This window comes from Felis catus, chromosome A3 (genome assembly GCF_018350175.1).
Source record: "Felis catus isolate Fca126 chromosome A3, F.catus_Fca126_mat1.0, whole genome shotgun sequence".
Lineage (NCBI taxonomy): Eukaryota > Metazoa > Chordata > Mammalia > Carnivora > Felidae > Felis > Felis catus.
The window spans coordinates 132339850-132363861 of NC_058370.1; the positions used below are offsets into that span (position 1 = coordinate 132339850).

The window sequence follows — 24012 nt, forward strand, 5'->3', positions numbered from 1 at the left end:
ACCTATCCAGCAGGGTTACTGGAAGGAATGGAAAAAGTCACGAATAGGGCTTCCCGCAGGTGGTGAATAAATGGTGACCACGCCACTGGGCGTTGCGAGCTCTGCGAACTCTCCCCCTCCAGGGAGCGAGCTTTTCCTCAGAAGGAAAACAGAAGGAAGGAGTCGCCCGCACAGAGCCTCCTGGAATGTGGCAAGGCTTCTCGGTGCTGAACCCTGGGTACGAACCCTTCTTTAATTAGCTCTCAACTAAAAATAGCCCCTCCCCCACCCCCGCCCCCCGGAGGCTGCACACCTACTTCCTGGCCCGGCACCAGAGTGTGCCTAAGGCATGTCTAAGGGGTGGGGGGACCTCCAGCCTGTGACAGAACCTACGACACAGGTGGGTGCACAGAGCAGGAGGCTTTATTGAAGGAGATACAGAACCGGGCGAGGGCTCCTGCCGTCGGCCAGACCGTGCCCTCCGTCACCCCACACTGCCCGTGACTCCTAGACACCCCCGCTCTCCCCCCCCCCACCCCCGGCTCCTGACAGCCGACAACAGAAAGGGGTCTTACCCAGCCTCACCAGGGGTGCCCGAGAGGGCCTCCAGAGTTCTGTTCAGGAGATCGTGGAGGGGACAAAGGACAGCCCCTCCCAGGAAGTCACTGATAGGCCCGCCACACCTGCCCCTCCGTCCGCTGGCCCAAGTCCGTCTGTGCCCGGAAGACCCTCGTCACTTGCAGCTCTGGAGCCGGGTCCTGTGGTGCTTCTCCTCGGTCAGGAGAGGGATGAAGGTGTCGCTGTGGGAGATCTTCAGCCGGCTGCTCCAGCTCGGCCCCTCCTCCCCCGCGGGCTCCGGCAGGAGGCTGTCCAGGTCGCTGCGGGAGCACCCCGCTTTGCCCTCAGCCGCGCCGCTGGAGTTGAGTTCCATCAGCTCGAGCTCGTGCTTGGCCGCTGTCTCCAGGACCCGCTGCTTGTTGTAGTACCTGACGAAGTTGTTGATGATGGGATGGATGGGCAGGGCGATGGCGATGACCCCGCACAAGAAGCTGATGGCCGCGTTGAGCTTGCCCAGGGTGGTCTTGGGGTAGATGTCCCCGTAGCCAACGGTGGTCATGGTGATGATGGCCCACCAGAAGGACTGGGGGATGCTCTTAAACAGGGTCTCGGGGTGGCTCTGCTCCATGGTGTAGCCCAGGGCCGAGAAGACAAAGATGCCCACGGCCAGGTACATGAGCAGCAGCCCTAGCTCCTTGAAGCTGCGCTTGAGGGCGTAGGTGAGCGTCTGCAGGCCCGAGGAGTGGCGGGCCAGCTTGAAGATGCGGGCGATGCGCATGATGCGCAGCGCCTGCACGGCCTGCTGCACGTTGGTCAGCTCCATCATGCGGGCGCCCAGGTGCGTGAGCGTGAGGCTCACGTAGAAGGGCAGGATGGCCAGCACGTCCACGATGTTCATGAAGGACAGGGCGAAGTGCAGCTTGTTGGGCGACGAGAAGAGGCGCAGCAGGTACTCCAGCGTGAACCAGCCGATGCACGCCGTCTCCACGTTCTCCAGCGTCGGGTGCTCCACGCGGTTGCCGTCGGCGTCCAGGACCTGCAGCTCGGGGATGGTGCCCACGCACATGACCACCGACGAGACGAGGATGAGCAGGAAGGACAGCACGGCCACCACCCGCGCCGGGCACGACGACTCGGGCTTCTCCAGGAACTTCCAGACGCACTTCTGGCAGCGCCCCCAGCGGCCCTCGGCCGAGTCGACGCCCAGGTCGTCCAGGATGAGCTGCACGCGGCGCGCGATCTCCTCCAGCTCCTCGCGCTTCTCGCTCAGGTGGCTCTTGCAGCAGTCGTCCAGGAACTTGAGGTCCACCTTCCAGAAGTCCATCTCGTTCTTGAAGCAGATGGGGCAGATGCCCTTCTTCATGTGCACCTCCCCGAAATAGTACACCTCGATGACACACTTGAAGGCGTCCGGGTCCCTGTCGAAGTAGAACTCGCGCTTCCCGGGGTCGTAGTCGTCGCACAGGGAGAAGATGGTGTCGTAGCCCCCCGCCAGGCAGCCGATGAGCTCCGCCAGCCGGGTCTCGGGGTACTGGCTGAGGAGGTCTCCGTACAGCACCTGCCGCACGCCCCCCACGTTGACCACGATCTCGATGTCGTCGCCGGCCCGGGAGCCCTGGCTGCCCGGCTCCGGGAGGCTGCGCTCCGCGGCCGCGTCCATCCTCCCGGCGAGCGCCCGCTCCGCCTCGGCTCCGCGCCCCGCCGCCGCCGCCGCCGCCGCCGCCGCCGGTCCCGCAGGTGCCACCCGCGCGCCGCCCTCGGGGAAGCCCGCCCGGCGCCCGGCGCCCGGCTGCCTGGAAGGGCGGTCACAGCGGGCAGCAGGCGGCAGCGGCGCGCCGCGGGGGAGGCATGCACCCGGCGGCGGCGGGGCTCCGGGCGGGCATCGGGGCGCCGGGGCGCGCGTGGAGGGGGTGGGGGGGCTCTGGCGGCCGCCGGCCTCGCCCTGGGCACTCACCCGGCTCCCGGGCGGCGCGACCCGCCGCCCCCGGCTCGGCCTCCCTGCAGGACTAGGGTCTCCCCGCGGGCGGCCGTCCTCCTCCTCCTCCTCCTCCTCGTCGTCCTCCTCCGGCGGCGGCGGCGGCGGCGGCGGGCTGCTCCCTGAGCCGCGCGGGTCCCCGCGAGCGCCTCCCGCGCGGGACGAGTCCCGGAGCTGCCGGACCCACGCAGTCCGCCCAGGCGTGCGGAGAGCGAACTTGGGCTCGCTTTGCCCGAGCCGGTTCCAAGCACAATAGGGATTCCAGCCTGACGTCAAGAGCCTTTCAGACTGTACCCTCTTCTGGTGAAATTCCGCAAGGCACGCGCGGCAGCGGCGGGGAGCGGCTTCACCCTCGGGCAACACCGCCCCAGCCGCCCCGGCGCGCGCCCGCCCGCCCCTCCGGGGGACGGTCACCGAGCGGCCCGGAGCCCCGGCTTTTAAAGCGGCCGGCGGCCCAGGCCCCAAAGTTCTGGCCCCGCGGCCGCCTGTTGCTTGGCAGGAACGCGTGCCCGAGAAAGCCCCTTCCGAGGCTGCTCCCGCCCGCGTCCGCGGTCCCTCCGGGTCTCCGACTCCCGCCCGGCCTCCCTGGTCCTTGAAGGTTCCCTACCACCCCCGACGCTGCCCCTCGGGCCGTGGGCGCCACCTTTTCGCCTCCACCTCCACAGCGAACAGCGAGGACATCCAGTCCAGCCCCTGGAGGAGAGAAGGGACCTGGCCAAGGTCACACAGTGAAAAGGCAGTAGAGCCCGGTGTGGCCACTTCTTAATCCAGAAGCTTCCTGCAGTCCTGGCCGATTGATCTACCCAGGGTTAGCAGGTTGAAATCCCGCGGGGAGGCCCTAGCTGTCCACCACGTCCTGTTTTTCCGCAGCCCCCCCACCCCACGACCACTAGCGGCCAGAGCCCTTGCACCCCCGGGGCTCCTGCCTCCCCATTCCCCACTCCGCCTCCGAGGCTTGCCTGCCCTTCCCACACCCTCCGCTGTGTCTCTCTTCCGGGTCGTGGCCACCGCTGTCTTTCACCCGCTCACATGCCTGAACCCTCGCAATAGCTGGCAGGATGATCTACACTGAAAATTACTGAACATCATCTGTGACCCAGAGACCGTGTGAAAAAAAATATCCTAGAGGGAGAGGTGACTTAGGCGAGCACAGAGGATTTTTAGGGCAGCAAAACTATCCCGGGTGATAGCATAATGGGGGATACGTGTCTTTATGTATTTGTCAAACCCACAGGATGTACAACCGCGAGAGTGAACACCAGGGCAAAAACTATGGGCTCTGGATGATAAGGTGCCATTGCAGGCTCATCGATCGTAACACACGTGCCACCCTGGTGGGGGATATTGATAGGGAAGCTGAGCGGTGCGGAGCAGGGGGTAGGCAGGAAATTTCTGCATGTTCTTCTCAACTTTGCCGTGACTCTAATCTGCTCTGGAAAGTAGTCTGTTAGAAATATGATCCGTAGGGGCGCCTGGGTGGCTCAGTCGGCTGAGCGTCCGACGTCGGCTCAGGTCATGATCTCACGGTCCGTGAGTTCGAGCCCCGCGTCGGGCTCTGTGCTGACGTCTCGGAGCCCGGAGCCTGCTTCGGACCCTGTGTCTCCCTCTCTCTCTGACCGTCCCCCCTTCACGCTCTGTCTCCCTCTGTCTCAAAAATAAATAAATGTTAAAAAAAAATAAAAGAAAGTAAAAAAGAAATATAATCCGTAGACTCATCATCAAGGAAACGGCGATCAAAACCACAACGAGACATCACCTCACACCTGTCAGCACGGCTAAAATCAAAAACACAAGAAACAAGTGTTGGCGAGGATGGGGAGGAAAAGGAAGCCTTAGGCAGTGTTGGTGGGAATGCAAACTGGTGCAGCCACAGCGGAAAACAGTATGGCGTTTCCTCAAAAAATTAAAAATAGAATTACCCTCTCAGCCAGTAGTTCTGCTACTCGGTACTACCTAGTAAATATTACTAGGCATTTCCCCAAAGGATATGACAACACAAATTTGAAGAGATACACGCACGCCTATGTTTATAGCAGCCGTATTTACAATAGGCTTATTACTCGGAAATTTACTTATTTCCACATTACGGAAGCAGCCCAAGTGCCCGCCAACAGATGAATGGCTAAAGACGTGGTATACATATATACTATGCAATATTACTCAGCCATAAAAAAGAATGAAATCTCGCCATTTGCAACCACGTGGATGGAGCTAGAGAGTAAAATGTTAAGCAAAATGTCAGAGCAAGACAAATAGCACATGATTTCACTCATATGTGCAACTTAAGAAACAAAACAAATGAACAAAGGGAAAAAGAGGCAAACCAAAAACCAGACGCTTAGCTATGGAAACAAACGGGGGGTTAGCAGAGGGGACGAGGGGGGAAGGGTGCGGTCGGTGAAGAGGACTGATGCTCATGCTGAGCACTGAGTAACGTATAGAATTGTTGATTGACTACTCTATACACCTGAAACTAATATAACACTGTGTGTTAACTCTACTGGAATTAAAATTTACACACACACACACACACACACACATGCACACACAATTCTGTAGACTGTGTTTTTTTTTTTACATAGAACTTAAAATGTTTATTTTTGAGAGAAGGCCTGTGTGCACGAGTAGGGGAGGGGCAGAGAGAGGGACAGAGGATCTGAAGTGGGCTTCGCGCTGAGAGCAGAGAGCGCGTGGCGGGGCTCAAACTCACGAACTGTAAGATCATGACCTGAGCCCAAGTCAGATGCTTAACCGACTGAGCCAGCCAGATGCCCCTAGCCGGGTTTGTTAACCCTTAGTTTCTATCCATTAATGGATTATGAAATCAAGTTCCTAGGTCACTGACGGCACTTTTTTTTTTCTTTAATGAGTCAGTATCAAACATTGTATTAGGATACATCACACAAAATACATACCGTTTGGTGCAATTTCTTTTTACAAATTTCTGTCCTTTCCGCCTAAAATCAGCCTTACAACCTGTTACTGCAGAATAAGAAGGTGAGATTCAGAAAGGTTGAGTGATAACAATATTTGCTTTGCGCTTGGCTCGGGTAATTTCCACATGCTTCTCTCTGAGGAAATAAGATGTCAGGTAACCCCCCAAGATCACCCGGCAGGTGGCAAAGCCGGGGGTCTGAACCGCCATCCCCTGCTGTCACAGCCCACAGCCGTCACCCGCCCGTGTCCTGGTCACACAACTGATAACAGTGGAGGTGCGATTTGAACTGAGACCTGCCGGGCACAAAGGCCGATTCTTCTGTCCAGTGTAGTCCAGCACGCTGCTTCCTACCCACACCCCATATTCATGTTACGGTTCCTACTCACATCACTGGCCTTCTCAGTTGCTCCCTAGTTAACCTACAGAATTATGTTCAAATTGCATCTTAGTGTAAGTTTAATGGGCTTTAAAACACGCATTCATTTATTCAAATATTTATTGAGCTCCAATGGAAAGCGCCCAAGGGCGCGCGGGTGCGCGTGCGCGCGCGCGCGCACACACACACACACACACACACACACACACACACGCTCCACCCTGGCTATGGGAGCTGGGTTCATACTCCAGTAGAAAATATGTTTTTTTGTAACTAATACCTAGTTTGCAGTGAGAGTGTAGCTGAGAGGTGCCCCCAAGGAGTGGTGCTTCCTGAATTTCCCTACAGGGGGCGCCGAGGGGCGGCCCTGGATATCGTGGCAAGAAGTCGGAAGAGGCTGTGTTTGCTTAGGGCATTCGCTTGGCTTAGGTGTGCATTTGGGGGGTGTGATGGTGATCCCTCAGGCAGGTAGGGCCCCCCGACTCCAGCCACCCTTCGGTATGGTCTCTAGATCCAAAGTCTCTGGGTTCCAGATACCTTGCCGCTGCGGACTCGGGCGTCTGGAAGAGACTGCATGGAGGTTGAGCCCTGAGGTTTGAGGACCTCCCCAGTTTCCCTGTGCAGGGGTTACATGTCATTTGGAGGCGGGTCAGTACTGATGGGCGAAGCTGGAAACAGACCACATAGAGCCTAGTAGGTTCTGTGAGGAATCTGGACAGTCCATTTTTTAGAGCTCAGGTCACTCACTGCTCAGCAATGGGTTGATTATGCAATTAATTTATTATTAACCAGCATTTTTTCCTGAGATAGTATAGAAAACGTCAGCGTACAGGGGAGAAGCAGATGTAACATACAGCAGAGCAAACGTCAGCAGGCAGCTCACAGCTGAGCAGGCGCCACTGACAGCAGGTGCATGAGAGAGAGACAACTGTAAGTCACAGGTCAAGGCCAGGGAGGTATTTGCAGTCTGAGGGCTGGTAACAAAGGGAGGGCAGGGAGGAGGGCCCCTGCTGGAGGCGCTGAGGCCATCCTGAACCTACGAGGAGGGGAGAGGCGAGGCACAGGAACCCTGCCCTATAGGGAGCAGCCCCAGCACCACAGAGAGGGGAGCAGAAGACTGCACCCACTCACCCCTCCAAACCTGCAAGCCCCACGCCCCAGCCTCTTAGCCTCCTTCCCAAAGCCTCACAAGCCTAGAGCCCTGTCTGCTGACAGGCTGGAGCACAGGAAGTCCTCCCTTCTCACCCCACCACGCTTTCCCCATGCACCTGATTCACACGGCGAGTCACGCTTGCAGGGCGGGTCTGTGGATTCCTCCGCACTGGGTGCTCTCCCTGGGCCTGTTTGGGGGAGGAATTGTGTCCTCCCCCGAATTTGTATGTTGAAGCCTTAACCCCCAATGTGACTGTGTTTGGAGATGGGGCCTTTAAGGAGATAACTAAAATTAAAAAGGTGAGGCCCTGATCTAATAAGATTAGTGTCCATTTGAGAAAAGACTAACTAGTGATCTCTCTCTCTCTCTCTCTCTCTGCACACACACACAGAGGTAAACTATGTGAGGACACAGCAAGAAGGTGGTCATCTACAAGCCCGAGAGAGAGCCCTCACCAGAATCCATATCAGGACCTTGATCTCGGACTTCTGGCTGCCGGAAGGGTTTTGTTACGGAAGCCCAAGCAGACCAAGACATGCTTCCTCCTCCCTTACACCTGCCGCATCTTCCCTAGACCTCCCCCTTCTCCACCATGCTAGACACAGGCCCCTCCTCACTCTACCCCTACACCCAGTCCAGATTTTGTGGAGGGTTATGCTGGAATACCATAGGTTAGAAAAAAATCCATTGGCTGTCTTCTCATCAAGAGTCACTGATGTGTAGAAACTTGAGCCAGGAAGCTAGATGCATCAAGAACTTCCTGAGGGATCAAACCAGGAAAAAAAAAATAGCCTGGACTTTTTGGCTAAAAATAGAGAGTATCTTGCTGTGGTGTATTCATTCCTGCATAGGACTTCTATTAGAATTGTACATTTCGTGATATCATAGGGGGTGGGGAACACAAAACCTTCTATTAGACGCAAGAAGCAGCAGCAATTTTGACTCGTGTAGGTTTTTCATTTAAATAAGGAAGGGAAAAAAAAAAAAACCAGTCTATTTAGGTGTCATTGGGGAGTGATTGTTTGAGCTATAGTTTTCCTTATTAAATATGTATTTTTTTATTTGTTGAACAGTAACATTTTGGGCTACAGAATGCTCAATTTCCACGGCACTAATTAAAACCAGATACATGTGTATCTAAGTGATTTGTCTAGACAACAAATGATACAAGCCGCCGTCTACTCCCTTTTTATGGAATAATCAGTTCTGTTCAGTTAACATTTCTTTGTGTTTTGCTGCATTTAATAATACCTTTCATTAGGATTCACTTCTGTACTCCGTCGGAAATTTACATGTCATCATTTGCTATGCACCTGTCAGTGCAGTGAGCTGCCCCTGGAGTCCCAAAGAATTGATTGACTAGAAGCCCACCGACTCCTGTCTGAACAAACTGTGCCTGGGACTCAAGTGCAGGAGGCCGGCTGGCAGGAGGGGTGTTGGATGGAGAACAAGGGTAGAGGAGACGATGATGTAAACCTGAGTCGCCAGGAAATGTCAGTTGTGTCCCAGCCCCTGAGCTGCTTTTTTATTCTCTATGCCTCAGTTTTTTTCATCTGAAAAATGGAACTAGTGAACATTTCCTTCCCGAGTATAAGATGTATGGGGAACAAGTAAAATCGTAGCGTGAACAGGCGTTATGAAGTATCAGATGCTGAAAATGTGAAGGCAAAGGGAGGGAGGAAGGACAGGCTTGGACTTGTTGGATGCCACTCCTGCTGTGGGCATGTGCCTTTGCGCCCACACACCTCCGCCTCCCTGGTTCCATTCACTGTGACTCATCCAGCTCAGGTCGTGAGTGGGAGGACGGTGCACATGACAGGGCCACCGCGCGTCCCAGATATGTACGAAGACATCAGAGATGCTGCACGAGTACATCTGCCCTAGAGGCTGGCAGGTAGTACCCACTCTGGGCCCGAGATTCGCTGCTTTGACTTTCCTAGGGAAAAAAAGCACAGACAATGGGAGGACTCTCCCGCTGCAGGCCCCACCGGTTGGGAGCAGAGCAGTCACCAGGAGAGGGGTGGATGCTGTTTGCTTTTGAACTTGATTTTAAAGCACACTGGGAGGGGCGCCTGGGTGGCTCAGTCAGGGAAGTGCCCAACTTCGGCTCAGGTCATGATCTCGCAGTTCGTGAGTTCGAGCCCCACGTCTGAGACTGTGCTGACAGCTTGGAGCCTGGAGCCTGCTTCAGATTCTATGTCTCCCTGTCTCTCTGCTCCTTCCCCACTCACGCTCTGTCTCTCTCAAAAATAAACAAGCATTAAAAAAATTTTTTTAAGCACACTGGGAGTATAAAAGAAAACTCTCTTAGAAACAAGTCCTTTAGCATTTTCCTTTTCTCTAATTGCAAAATTAACATATACTTACTGTAAAAATTTTTTAAATGGGAAAGCCTGTATTTGCATTCCCCAGATTCCTATTCCCCAAAGGTCAGTGTTGTACATATAGAATTAGTTCCCTGCTTTTGTGTAATGAATTACCACAAACTCAGCATTTGTCATTTTAAAATGACAAACATTTGTTATCTTACAGTTTCCATGAGTCTTGCTGAGGCTTAGCTGGATGCTCTGTTCAAGGTCTTACAAGGCTGCAGTCAAAGTGTTGGCTGGGGCTGGGGTCTTATCTGGGCTCAGGCCCCTCTTCCCTGTTCATGTAGCAGAATTTCCTTGCAACTATAGGACTCATGGATGCTTAACCTTCTTTGAGATCAACAGCAGAACCGCTCTGATCTCAGTGAAGACCGAAGCCCTCTTTTAAGAGGCTTACCTAATTAGGCCAGACCCACCCAGAAGAATCCCCCTGTTAATTAACTCAAACACACACTATTACATTACTATTTACATTAACACCCCCCTCCAAAGAAATACTTAGGTATAAATCTGACAAAATTTAAACAAGATCTGTATGAAGAAAATTACAAAAGTCTGATACACTAAATATATGGAAAGTTATCCCATGTTCATGGATAGGAAGATTCATTTTGTCAAGATGTTAGTTCTTCCCAACTTGATCTATAAATTCAATGCAATTCCATCAAAATCCCAGCAGGTTATTTTGTGGATATTGACAAAATCATTCTAAAGTTTATATGGAGAGGCAAAAGGTTCAGAATAGAATAGTCAACTCGATATTGAAGGAGAAGAACAAAGTCAGAGGACTGATACTACCCGACTTTAAGACTTACTACAAATCTACAGTAATCAAGACAGTGTGGCAGTAAAAAAAAAAAAAAAATCAACAAATATATCAATGTAATAGAGTAGATAGCCCAGCAATAGACTCACATAAATACAGTCATCCGTTCTTTGACAAAACGGCAAAGGACTACAAAGCAAAGATTCGTCTTTTCAACAAATGGTACTGAAACAAGTGGACATCCATATGTGAAAAAATGAATCTAGACATAGACTTTACACCCTTCCCAAAAATTAACTCAAAATGGATCACAGACCTAACTGCAAAACACAAAACTATAAAACTCCTAGAAGATAACATAGTAGAAAACCTAGATGTCCTTGGGTGTGGCGGTGCCTTTAAAAATATAACACCAAAGGCACAATCCATGAAAGAAATAATCAATAAACTGGACTTAACTAAAATTACAGACTTCTGCTCTGAGGGGCACCTGGGTGATTGAGCATCCGACTCTTGATTTCGGCTCAGGTCATGATCTCACAGTTCATGGGATCAAGTCCCGCGTCAGGTTCTGTGCTGACAGTGTGGAGCCTGCTTGGGATTCTTTCTCTCTCCCTCTCTCTCTGCCCCACCTGCTCTCACATTCTCTCTTTCTCCCTCCCTCCCTCTCAAAATAAATAAATAAGCTTTACAAAAATGAAATAAATAAAATAGGAAATAAAATCTTCTGCTCTGAAAAAGACCATGTCAAAAGAATTAGAAGACAAGCCACAGACTGAGAGAAAATATTTGCAAAAGATACATCTGATAAAGGACTGTTATCCAACATATACTAAGAACTCTTTTAAAACTCAACCGTAAGAAAGCAAATAACCTGATTCAAAAATGGGGTAGGTGACAATGCTATGCTTTCCAATCAATTTTGATACAAACCTAAGACTACCCTAAAAAAATTAAGTGTCTTCAATTTTTTAAGTAAGTGATGATTTTCAGACAAATCTCTCTGGGTGCGTACGTCCAAGTCCAGTGTTTACACTGACGATTAGCTGCCGTGTAGGAAATCCAGTCCACAGCTCAGCACAGGGGAAAGGGAATGTCAGGTGTGGAAATAGCTAGTGCCTCCTTATACCCCATGGAATTCAGCAAAGGGCCAGTCACACATGTGGGCTCAGCCCCTGACAATAAGACACTTTCAGAGCCCCTCAGGGTCCCACCCTGGGAAGCATTTGACAGATGCTTGTCTCTTGGTGTCCCCAGCTCCATATCTGCTCCTGGCCAGAGAATGGGGGGGACAGCGGGGGCACATTATGGGTCAGATGAGCAGAGAAAGGCCATGGTGTGGAAAGAGGAAAGTGGTGTAGGATGAACCAGGAGCAGAGTGGGAGGTGGGACGGATAGAGGGAAGGCAGGTGGATGGGAATAAAGAAAGGAAATTCAGAAATGTCTTCTCATGTTTTGAAGCAAATGTCATGTCAGGCAGGACTTGATAATTACTGTCATTTGTGGGATGTTTCAGTGCAAGAGAACCAAATAATTATGATGTCATGAGCTCAGTGCCTTCCTCCAAGTCAGCATCCAGTCATCAATGTATACGGTTTAAGTGTCCTTGGGAGCCTCCTGTGCATTAGTCACACCCTGGGTTGCACAGCAGAGCCCTTTGAGGAGCAGAAGTTCCTTCCTCGTCCAGTCATGACAATCAAATAGGACTTCCCAGGGATATAGATGGACCCTGGGGGGTGCCAGGTTTCCGGAAAGCCTGGAGACCCAGAACCTCAGAACTGGAGGAGCATCATTTAGGTCAACCTTTCAACTGGAGAACATCATTTGGGTCAACCTTGCACCCACTGTATCCCTCCTCATAGGCACGCAGTCTCAACTTGGATGCCTCTGGAGATGGGGAGCTCATGGCATGAAGGCAACAAGGAGTGGTACAACATGAAAACTCTCCAGAAGAAAAGAGGCCTTTTCTACTTCCTGGTGGGCAAATCATTCCATGCTCTGACGCCATGAAGGTCATATCTTTCTAGACATGTTGGATCTCTAGCCAGAAAACTAAGCTCTGAGTCCCACGTCTGCCATGCACTAGCTGTGTGACTTTGGAGAAGTCACTCGGCCTCCTTGAGTCTCCGTTGCCGTCTACAAAATAGAGATGATACTTACTAGAGCCACATCACATGGTTATTTTGAGCAGTAAAGGAAGTGCATTGTGAACTACAAGGTGAAGAGTTGCTATCATTGCAACTATTTTTTTTTTTGTAATATTGGGGTTGAAATGAGACCTAAACAATCGGAAACAAACTTCTTTGCTTTTCAGTGCCAATATATAAGTGAGCTCTAATGTCCCTGTCTGTAAAAACATACTAACAGACAGAAAAAGAAGCCAGAAGAGGTTAGGGATTGGGAACATGCTTACATCTGTAGTTTGTATTAATACTTTTGTGAGTGCACTAACACAGCATGGCTCACTGTGTTCACCTCTCCAGCTTTGGTTCCGCCTCCCCACAATGTGGAGAAGCCATGGAGTCTGGACAGGATGACTCCCACCCCAGCTTTAAAGGGGGGCCCCCATCAGTCTGAGCCACTAGCATCACCCCCTTGACATGTATATCTCCCTTGCCTCCATTAATGTTCTAGGGAAAGGTGAGTTAGTCCAGCCTCAAGCCACTCAGAGTATTTCCCTGGCCATGGGGACAGTACCTAGGTTGCTCCAATCAAAGTATAGCAGAAGACTTTTGTTGGATGAATGAGGCAGGAGAAGCTCCCTCTCCCCCTGGATATGGATGTGCAAGCATAGTTTTTGTTAAAGCAGGTGGCATTCGTCTTGTAACCTTGAGAACAGCCAGCCTTCAAATGAAGTGAATATGGTCAAAGACAGAATGGAGAGACAGACACGAATACCTAGTATTGTCAAAACACTAGATCAAACCGATCCTGAAGCCAGCACTAGCCTTGATTTGTTTTAGTCAAAAGAGCCAATGGGCTCTTAAACCACTTCGGGTTGCAAATTCCAACATCATCATTACCAAATTTCGCACAAGGAAATGTAATCATTACGTGAAACTTAAAATCAGAGATTACACGAATGGAAGCTAACGAGTAGACCAGGGTTTGGGGTTGATGTGTTGGCATTCTTGCTTCGCAAATGCAAAACAGGTCTTTAACAGTGATCTGTGTTGGGATCCAGACCATGTTTTACCAAGACTGTAGCACTGGGGGCTTAGAAGGGAACTGTTAGACAGACGTGAGCTGGATGCTTCTTGAAGCTTTTTGTGGGGTCCTGTAAGGAGACAAGCCTAGGGCTGAGGGGGACCCATCTGAAAGCAGAGAGCATGAGACAAAATGTAACTTTGTTAAAGGAGGACTTCTCTGCCCTTTTGGCAAAATTAGACTGCTATCCTAAAGAGCCAAAAGCCCAGGAATCTGGAGCCTTTAGAGCTGGAGAAGCCAGATTCTCTTTAAAATTCTTCCTAAGCTGTTAGTGGGAGCCGAAACAGGTGGCAGGAAGCATAGCAGACGAGAGAATCCAATTGGATTCTTTTCTTGAACTCACCGGACGTGGCTGCGGACAAAGCAAATGTCATGGGCACGGCCACTGGGCCATCTTGGAGCCAGGCAGCCATCCTGATTGTCCACAGCTGATCTTGGAGCAGGTTGTTCTGGGTGTGATGTGATGGGAAGAGGATTAGACGGGCATGAGTCTGAGCCTGGGCAGGCAAAAAATAGAGAAAACCCACTCGAGGAATCTAGAAAGACAAGAGAGACTTCAAACAGTAAAATCCAGTGGTCAGGAAATAATCCCTGACCCCTTGGCCCTACAATCCTGTCCAAGGCTGCCTGTGGCAAAGCTCTCCCTGATCACGCTAAACATTTGGATGTAGAGCATTCACTGAGGGCCCCAAAGGCCAAAGCAGGATGGAATACTCAAACATGGTGTGAAGGTCCAGCATCGAGGTCAATGCTAACTGGGAGAGAGGAGGTGTGGCTGCAAGCGGGAGAAGAAAGCATGCACGTGGTGGCTGGAAGTTCAAGGGAAGGACAGCATGGGCAGAAGGTGTGGCCAGTGAGGGGTCTGGAAAAAGACAGCCCAGCAAGAGGACACAGCTGTCCCTTTGATGTGGGCCTGAGGAGGGAGGGGACTGGCTAAAGGAACTGCTACCCCTGGAGGGTCACTGTCCCAGGCCATATTACCCTGGGGCTTCAGTGCCCGGAGAACATGATGTTGACCGCTAAGGGGGCGCAGTCAAAGAGGAGGAGGGCAAAGTCCTTTCCCTCTGAGCCTCGCCCCATTCACTGCTGTGTCTGCCCGTCTCTCTCTCTGGCACCCACCCAGCCAGGACCTTAACAAAAACCACTTTCAAGCAAAAAAGTGTGCAGATCTCAAATATACAAAAGCATTCATGCATGTCTATAAATTACGCCAAATATTTCCAGTCATGTATGCGGGGTAACGACAGACAGAGCAGATGAAGAGAAAGCCAAAAAAAACCCCATCATACATATATATACACACACATATATATATTCCTATGATGTGCCTACAAATAACTGAACATTTCCACCTATGAAAAGCCTCCAGGCTTCTTAGAGCCATTAGACCACCCCCCCCCCCATCCCACCCTCCCATGGAAACACGGTTTGGAGAGGCACTGAGAAGGGAAGGTGTTTGGGGTTAAGGACGAAAGCAAGGCTGAGATTCAGGTGGTGCTGTCCTCTGCCATATTGGAGTTCTCCTCTGTCGTAGATTCCACACATCCAAAATCAAATTCATTGTCGTCCCCTCTAGACCTTTCCTGGGCCCAAATCTCCCAAGCACCAGGCCAGGTATTCTGGTTCCTCCTCTACTTGCCAAAGTGCTCTTTGAAAATCCAAGTATTTGGTGGCATCCCTACTTTGAAGCCTCCAATGGCTCTCTGCTGCACCCAGAGTCAAGTTCAAGGCCCTTGGTATTGCTCTCAAGGCCCCACTGAGCCTTTGCTCCCAATCTGGAGGCAATTCTTGGTTCCCTGGCCTTTGCCTGCATATCTTTCCTGAACCCCTCTGCTAGATGCCTGGCTGATTCCCCTTCAACCATCACCCCCTAGCCTTACCTCCATAAGCCTTTGCCCAATCCCCAAGACATATGGTGCTTCTCCCAGGTTCCCTGGCCCTCTTTGTCCTGGGAGGATTGTTGATTACACGTATGTCTGTCTCCCTCTCTAGACAATGAGCTATTTGAGGGTGGATGCCCTCCATTTTGTTTTCGTATCCCCAGCACCCAGAATAAGACCTGGAGAATGTTTGAGGAGTGAAGGAATGGATAGATAGATAGATAGATAGATAGAGAGATAGATAGAGGGATGGATGGATGGATAGATGGATGGAAGGGTGGATGGTGAATGGATGGATGGATAGATGGAGGGATGGAGGGATGGATAGATGGATGGATGGGTGGATGGGTGGATGGATGGATAGATAGATGGATGGATGGATGGATGGATAGATGGATGGATGGATGGAAGGGTGGATGGTGAATGGATGGATGGATAGATGAAGGGATGGATGGATGGATGGATGGATAGATGGATGGGTGGATGGATGGATGGATGGATGGGTGGATGGATAAGTGGATGGGTGGATGGTGGATAGATGGTGAATGGATGGGTAGATAGATAGATGGATGATGGATGGGTGGGTGGATCGTTGGATGATGGATGGATAGATGCCAAAGGCTCTGATTTTGAGGGACTTAGCAGATAGGAGAAATGGAAAGTACATAAAGAAGAGAACACTTTCCTACATGGCATGGGGCAGATGTTCCACACTGAAGAACAACACCAGGCTCCTCTACACATTCTCTTGCAAGAGAATCGCCAGGAAGGTAGCATGGGAAATGAAGCGGAGGGCAGTAGCCCGGGCAGGCAGAGTTCCCAAGTGGCCCTTTCATAAGCAGCTGTGTGATCTTGGGCGCACAGCTAAGATTTCTCACTGGTATAGTTAGACTGAACGAACCAGCCTGGCCTTCTTTGCTCCAAAATGCTGACTGTGGAGGGCTCCTCAGTGGGACAGGTTATGTTTGGGTTGCCGAATGAGCCAGCCAGGCACCCCTGCCTCCCGACTTTCTTGTCTCACTCCCTTTCCCCTCACCCTTGCTTCCCCGGAATTTCACCATCTCCTTCCTTCCCCAAAAAATCTTGCCGCAGGCTCTGCTTTTCTAGAGAATCTAGGCTAACACAGAGCTATTCCTAGACAGAGCTAAAGCTGGGTGTCCTACAATTCAACTCCATTCTGACACTATCAGCCTGGGGAGAGCACCTGATCCCACTGGGTAGGGGCTCAGCCCCACAAGACGGCCGGTCACCTACCACTCCAGATGCTAGCCACAAGTCCAAGGGCATCACCTGTGCTTCTGGCTTACAGATTAGAGAGTCCCACTGCCTCCTCTTTGGGTTCAACTGATTTGCTAGAGCAGCGCCCGGAACTCAGAGAAATATTTTACTCGCCAGATGACCAGATTATAAAAGGATATAACTCAGGAACAGCCAAATGGAAGAGATGCACAGGGCCAGGTATGGGGAAAGGGCGAGGAGCTCCCATGCCCTCTCCAGGTGCACCGCTCTCCTAAAGCCCCACGTGGGCCTCAACCCGGAAGCACTCCAAACCCTCTCCTTCTGGGCTTTTATGGAGCTTCGTTACACAGGCATGACTGATTAAATCATTGACCGCTGCCATCTGAACTCCATCTCCGGCCCCTGGTCTCGTAGGAGTAAAAGCACCAACCCTGTAATCCCAAGGTTGGTTTTCCTGGCATCCAGCCCCCATCCTTAGCTGTTTTCCAAAAGCCACCCCATTCACGTAACAGGACACCTGTATTGCTCTCATCATTTATGACATTCTAAGGTTTGGGGGAGCTCCATGCCAAGAATGGGTCAACGACCAAAAATATAAGTGACCTTATTTCAAAGGAGGGTCTTTGCCAGTGTAATCAGTTTAAGGTGAGCTACGAACGATGCTGTACATTTATCCAGTAGAACCGGTGTCCTTGTAAGGCTCACGCCGCCCGTCCGACCCCCACCTCTCAGTACAGGAGGATAAGGGACTCCTCTCTGGGACAGCGTACGGCTTCTGACATCAGTCCCTCCCCTTCCTCCGTCCCAGTCATTTAACCAATCGGATCGGTACTAACTGGACGTATCAGAATAGAAACTACATCATAAGGCCGTTGTGAGGTACACGGGAGATGACGAAGGTAAGAATTCTCAAAACCCAAAGGTGCTGCAAAGCAGATGTCATCTGCGTATGACCAACTCCGGCATCTCAAAGTTGGGACAGTAACCCTGGGGACATGCGCAGCTGGGTCCCCTGAGACCATAACCTTCTCAGGAATTCATTTGCCACCAGGTATTCCGCTGATGGCTGAGCTTCCAGGGGAAAAAAATCGGTCATAAACAGAGCTCCTAAGGTAATCTCTCCCTCGTTTTCCGTTGTACGAAATAACTACGGAGATACAAGTACCTGCTAATGAATAACCCCTCTCACCCACGGACAGTTCAAGAGGGGCAAGGTGAAATGTCCTGCCCAGACTTGGCATTTGTGCTCGCGGGTAGGGTCCGTCATTGAACGAGCTTCCGTAGCTCATCGGGCATCTGTCGGCACGCGTGCTGAAGAAACCGAACACGGAAACTCAGAGACATTAGCCCAGCTAAACACCACCTGCGTCTTTATTTTATGAGATGGCTTTTTAATCCCTTCACGTGGGAAGGAAATGTGCCTCCTAGACACTGAGCACTTCCGGAGGGACGGTGCTTGCAGCGACAGTGGAATCCCCCTCCCGTCCCAGCCCCTTGCCTTGACAGGTGTTAATTATACCCTTGATCAGAGAGGAACATCTGTGCGCTTCAGCATGGGGGGAGGCAGCAATTTTCGGCTCAGTGGGAAGTTGCTGGAATCTTGCTGGCCACGTGGGAACCATCACTGAGATTCCCCGTGACCGTGGCTCCCCACCCTCAACGGACAGACAGGCTCCCCTTGTGGGTCTGGAGCACGCGGGGGTGCTGAGGGGCAGCCCACAGGAGGGAGCTCCCCCAGGCTCTCTAGTTTTCCTCCTCCTCATCCACTAGCTTCCGTGTTCTTTCCACCAGAAGAGTCAGGGCTATCGAGTTGTTACCCTGCACAATCCTCGACGGGCCATCTTGAAAGTCTTTCCATATAGGTTTGTGGCATTCTCATTTGGTGGCAATACTAGCCCTGACTTGACTCTCCCCGGACTCACGTGAACACCAACAGGCAAACAAGAGTGCATCCCGAGAGCTTTCCCGATGTCCCTACACGTTGGCCGTTTCCACCCATGCCTCGTTCCTTGCGAGGAAGGATAAGGTGGGCACCCCTGGCCATCCTTCTCATTTCCTGTACCATCTCCTCGCTGGGGACTCAGTTTCCCCATTGATCAAGTGAGGGCCTTGAGTGTTCCTGGGCTCTGAAACACCAACTATGAATCCCAGTGTTATAGATTGAATACACGCGTCCCCTCAAAATTTATATGTTGATGCCTTAACCCACCGGGGTGCCTGTTGGAGATGGGGCCTCAAGGAAGTAATTCAGGTTAAATGAGGTCTTAAGAGTGATCAGTAGGATTGCTTTCCTTATGAGAAGAGACACCTCTTCCCACTTCTCAGCCACGTAAGCACCCTTGGAGAAGGCAGCCGTCTGCAAGCCAGGGAGAGGGATCTCAGAGAGACCAAATCAGCCGCACCTTGATCTTGGATGTCTGGCTTCCAGAACCGTGAGAAATACATTTCCGCTGCTGAAGCTTCCTAGTATTTTGTGAGGGCAGCCCGAGCAGACTAAGGCCGAGGGTAATTATTCTAGCTTCACGGATGAGAAAAGTAAATTCAGAAAGGGGACATCGAGTCTCCGAGGTTGAGTGGGAAATTAACGAGCAGCTGGGGCGGGGTGGGGGGTGGGAGAGAACACTCTTCAGCTAGAAGGACAGGGGCACGGACGGATAGAGAGGCTGGCATGTTCAGAGCACGAGGCAGTGCCCAGGGGACAGGACTTGGGGTGTCATCCTCAGGCAACCACACGCTTTGAAAAAAATCGGGGCATATGGTCTGGCATGAATCTGTAAACGAGCCTCAAGCTGGGAAATCCAAGATAGGAGGCATGCCAGGAGTGGGTGGCACACGTCATAAACCTCGGTCCTGAGGAAGTCAGTGGGATCTACCTGGACAGCAACACCTGAGGTTCTTCGCACTCGAACACAGTGTTATGGAGACAGCCAAAGGGACAGGGATAGCTGCGTACCCCAACTCCCCTATTAGTAGCTAATCTGTCCGCCATGGTAACTGGGTACGTCACGTCGTTTTCCACACCCTTTCCACTGTTTTCTGCGTTTACCACAACTTCTTAATCTCAAGAAGATCCACAGGGAACATCCCAAGGGCCGAAACTGAAATATGCTGGACCTTCCTCTGGACTTACTTTCCACTGGCCGCCTGTCACGTTCCCAATGGCCTTGTCTTTTTCTGCCCTTGAATAACATGTCTGTCTGCAGGGACAACCCCCCTCCCGTACAAACGGGCACCTCTCTTTCTCTGGGCAGCCACAGCCAGAATCTTGATTTGGGGTTTAGAAGAAAAATGACATCTGGGCTGATTTTCTAAGAGCTTCCCCCATTACCAAAAGTCCCCTTACATGATAATCGCTGACTTCTTCCCATTATCAACCACTCCCCCCCACCCCCCACCCCTCGCCCCAAGCAGCTGGGCTTTAAAACCCGCTGCTGACTGCCTCCCTGGGGTTGGCTCCTTAATCGTGCCATCGCCAGGGACCTCGCACAGGTGCACGCACGCATATATGCATATGCGCATGCGTGCACACACACGCACCCTCAAACCGCAAATATTCACTGCAAATATTAATCGAACACTGTGTGCAAGGCGGCGGAGGCCTGATTAGAGACGATGCCTGCCCTGAAGTCGTGACAGTCCTCTTGGAGAGGGAGGGTGTAAATATGAGGAAAAGCTACCTTGCAAAGCAAGAGTTAAATCACGGAAGCGATAATCCCTCAGACAGATAGCTTAATCTTTAATGAAGCTGTCACCCCACTAGCTCATTGGGTCCCACAGCAGCTCTGAGAAGCGCTCGAGACTAAAAAAGGCAAAGGGAACCGAGCAGTGAAGGAAGGACGAGGGGTTAAACCAGGGGGTTCTTAGCAGTGAGCAGAATGGTGGGCCTCCGGAAGCCATCAGCAGGAGCAAGCATTTCATTTGTAGTCGTGGCAGCCCTCTGTGCCAAATAAGCGGCTTAACAAACGGACCTTGATTTTGATGGTTTTTAAATGGGAGCGCTGTTGATTTACCCAGCATCTGACTTTTGCAAAAATCAGCCATTTGAGCTCCGGAGCACTCTGTTGCCCGTCTCCTGGGGTATGTGGAGTTTTTATTTATTATTTTTTTTTAAACAGAACTTTATTTTTTTTTTTCATGTTTATTTATTTGTGAGAGAGAGACAGAGTGCAAGTGGGGCAGAGACAGAGGGAGACAGAATCCGAAGCAGGCTCCGGGCTCCGAGCCGTCAGCGCAGGGCCCGACGCGGGGCTCGAACCCACAAACTGCGAGATCGTGACCTGAGCCGCGGTCGGATGCTTAACCGGCTGAGCCACTCAGGTGCCCCTGGACTTTTTAAATGAACATAGCCAAACACCCAAATCTCCGTAAGCAGGACGAGGCTGGGAAGCGCGCCCCTCTGATACAGCCATGCTGGTTTCTGAAGGGGTCGATCGACAATTCTCAGACTGTGGGTGCTGAGCCCTTTCCTAACCCTTCCCCCCCCCCCCCCCGCCCCATGCACAAGAAAGCCAATGAGGGTCGGCCTCCGTCAAGAGCAGACTCAAGGCCTGAGAAGTTGGGACAAGACAGCTTCAGGTCTGGGACTCAAGGGATACCAGGAAAGCCATTTCTCCACCCCACCGCCATTTTCTTTCCTCTTCAAAAGAGGAACATCAAAGGAGAAGAGGACTGAGCCCTTAGAGCCACGGTCCAGCCTGTGATGTGGGGACCTTTGGGGGGTAAAGATTGCTGGCAGGACTCTCATGGAGAGGATATTGATATATCATATCAATATGTATATTGACATTGATCCAGGCACTACCCATCCACCATGGCTCCCCTGAACATTTCCAAGCCCCCCGCCCCCCACCACCTCCTTGTACTGTGCTGGGTGCTGTTGAGAAGGTGTAAATGAATCTGATGAGATCCCCGCCGTCAAGGACCTCATATACACCCATAAGGACGTAGCTTAGGTAACCCTCAAAGAGCAATCTGCTTCAAACTGTGGCCGGACCCCTGCCTTCAAAGCATTGTGAAGTCAGACAGACCCAGGTTCAAAGCCCAGCCCTGCCACTCACCAGCTGTGTCTTCTGAAGCCTTGGATGTCTCACCAGCAAACTTCCAAGTCGAGTAAATGAACTGAAAACCATCATGTGGGTGAAATCTCTGGGCACACAGCAGGTACTCAATAAATGCTCATTCCCATTCTCCTTCCCATGAGATGATTAGCATGAGCCTAATACCGGCCCACGGACGGAAAGTAGAGATGGAGATATGACCGTTCCTGACGGGACTGGGAAAGACCTTCCATGCCTTACCTAAGAATGTCATTCTCTTGCCCAAGGCACTCTGCTTCCCTGCTCTCCAGTGTCGTCGCCACGTGTCCCCAGACGCACGGTGGGCGTCGATGAGGGTTTCGTTAAGTAAGGTCCTTTTGGTGTTTCCCAAGTCAGTAGCTTCTGCAGCCTCTGGGGCTCTGTGTTCCTTTCTCAGCAAGCCCATGTATTTTTTAGGGTATGGGGCTCACCCACTATAAAGATCCGGCCACACGGGGCACCTGGGTGGCGCAGTCGGTTGAGTGTCCGACTTCAGCCAGGTCACGATCTCGCGGCCCGTGAGTTCGAGCCCCGCGTCAGGCTCTGGGCTGACGGCTCGGAGCCTGGAGCCTGTTTCCGATTCTGTGTCTCCCTCTCTCTCTCTGCCCCTCCCCCGTTCATGCTCTGTCTCTCACTGTCCCAAAAATAAATAAAAACGTTGAGAGAAAAAAAAAAATTAAAAAAAAAAAAAGATCGGGCCACATAAGGGAGAAATAATCTCCTATCATGGAGACAATCCAGGGAAGGTAGTGCTTTTTTTTATTAGTTTCTTCAAGGCCTTGTGCTCACGGTAACCTTCAGCATCGACTTAACCCTCTTAATGACACTGGAAGAGGTGGGCCGTGGCTGAACGTTTGTGTCCCCTCTACCACGGATTCATATGTGAAGCCTTAACTCCCGGTGGTGGCTGTCTTTGGGGATGGGGCTTCTAAGGAAGTCATTAAGATTCAATGAGATCATAAAGGTAGGGTCCTGCTCCTAAGAATTAGTGTGCTTATAAGACCAGACATCAAAGAGTTTGCTCTCTCTCGCCCTCTCTCTCTCCCCCCCACCACTGAAATGTGAGGACACAGCAGGAAGGTGGCAGTCTGCAAGCCAGGGAGAGAACGCTCAGCAGAAACCAAATCAGCGGCACCTTGACCTTGGACTTCCAGCCTCCACAACTGTGAGAAAACAAACTTCTGTTTAAGCCCCCGAGGCTATGGTATTTTGTTACCGCTGTCTCAGCGGACTAGGACAGATAGTGATTCTGGTTTTACAGGTATTGAAAGTAAGTGCAGCAGGTGACAGGAGTTGCCCAAGGCCACCCAGTTGCTACATGGCAAACCGGGACTTGGGCCTCCCAAGGCCAGTGCTCCTTACAGTTTTCACAGCTGTCCCTTTCGACCGTAACGAGCCGTGCGCTGACAATGCGGTTGGACTCCTGAGATTCTGACGTGTAGGGCGGCCAAAGAGCGTCCCGAGAGCCCTAACTCCGTGGGATGTGGACGCTATGGATCCACCTGTATCCCCCAAATAAGGTATGTTGAAGAAGTCCTCCCTCCCAGTGTCTTAGAAAGTAACCTTATTTAGAAACAGGTCTTTGCTGGGGCGCCCGGGTGGCTCGGTGGGTTGAGCGTCCGACTTCGGCTCAGGTCATGGTCTTGCGGTTTGTGAGCTGGAGCCCCGCGTTGGGCTCACCGCAGTCAGCCTGTCTGTGCAGAGCCTGCTTCAGATCCTCTGTCCCCGTCTCTCTGCCCCTCCCCTGCGTGCACTCTCCCAATAAGTAAATAAATATTTAAAAGAGAGAGAGAGAAATAGGTCTTTGCAGATTTTAAGGTCACTGGGGTCGTCCCTAATCCAATAGGAGAGGTGTCCTTATAGAAGATGGAAATTTGGACAGAGACACACACAGAGGAAGGGCGACGTGAAGAGACACGAGGAGAAGACGCTGTGAAGACGGAGGATTGGAATCATGCATCTTTAACGCAAGGACCACCCGAGGCTGCCAGAGGCTGAGAGAGAGGCCTGGGATACCTCCACCCCCGACACTTTCAGAGAGAGCATGGCCCTACCAACGTCTTGAGCCTCTCACCAGTCTTTTCTGTTGATGACAGTGGGGGGAAATTCAAATTTAACTTCACCCGCTCGCTTCTGATTTTAAACTTTGATTCTTCTGGATAGTTAGCCAAATTTAGATTCTTCCCTTTCCCCTTATCCTCCCTAGTTGGACGTCTGTGTGTGAGGGCTGCTCAAGTCACATCGGGTGCTCCTGTCCTCGGGCATCACGGCCTGGCGTCCGTGGGCTCCTCCTGTAGGCAGGCCACGCACAGCACAACCTCTGCCTCACCGTTCCCCGCCCGCCCCCCCCCGGGGCCTCCTCTGGTCTATGACCCTCACATCAGGTGTGCCGTTCGTGAAAGAACACTCAGTGATGCCCCCCAAGCAATCCTGGGGTCCATGAAAACCTGTGGGCGAAAGACCTGGACAGACATCTCACCAAAGAAGTTATACCGAT

The 24012-nt window shown here is 51.7% G+C and overlaps 1 protein-coding gene and 1 long non-coding RNA gene across 2 annotated transcripts; one reads left to right on the forward strand and one right to left on the reverse strand.

Moving 5' to 3' along the window:
- Nucleotides 1–384: 384 nt before the first annotated feature.
- On the reverse strand, nucleotides 385–2233 carry KCNF1 (potassium voltage-gated channel modifier subfamily F member 1). Its single transcript, XM_004001599.6, has one exon. The coding sequence runs from the start codon at nucleotides 2195–2197 to the stop codon at nucleotides 713–715; it is 1485 nt and encodes a 494-aa protein (XP_004001648.2). The 5' UTR covers nucleotides 2198–2233; the 3' UTR covers nucleotides 385–712.
- Nucleotides 2234–21471: 19238 nt separating this feature from the next.
- Nucleotides 21472–23712, forward strand: LOC123384232. The gene is made up of 3 exons (XR_006594961.1): nucleotides 21472–21600; nucleotides 22589–23035; nucleotides 23362–23712. It is a non-coding gene; the product is annotated as an uncharacterized LOC123384232 (long non-coding RNA).
- Nucleotides 23713–24012: the final 300 nt, after the last annotated feature.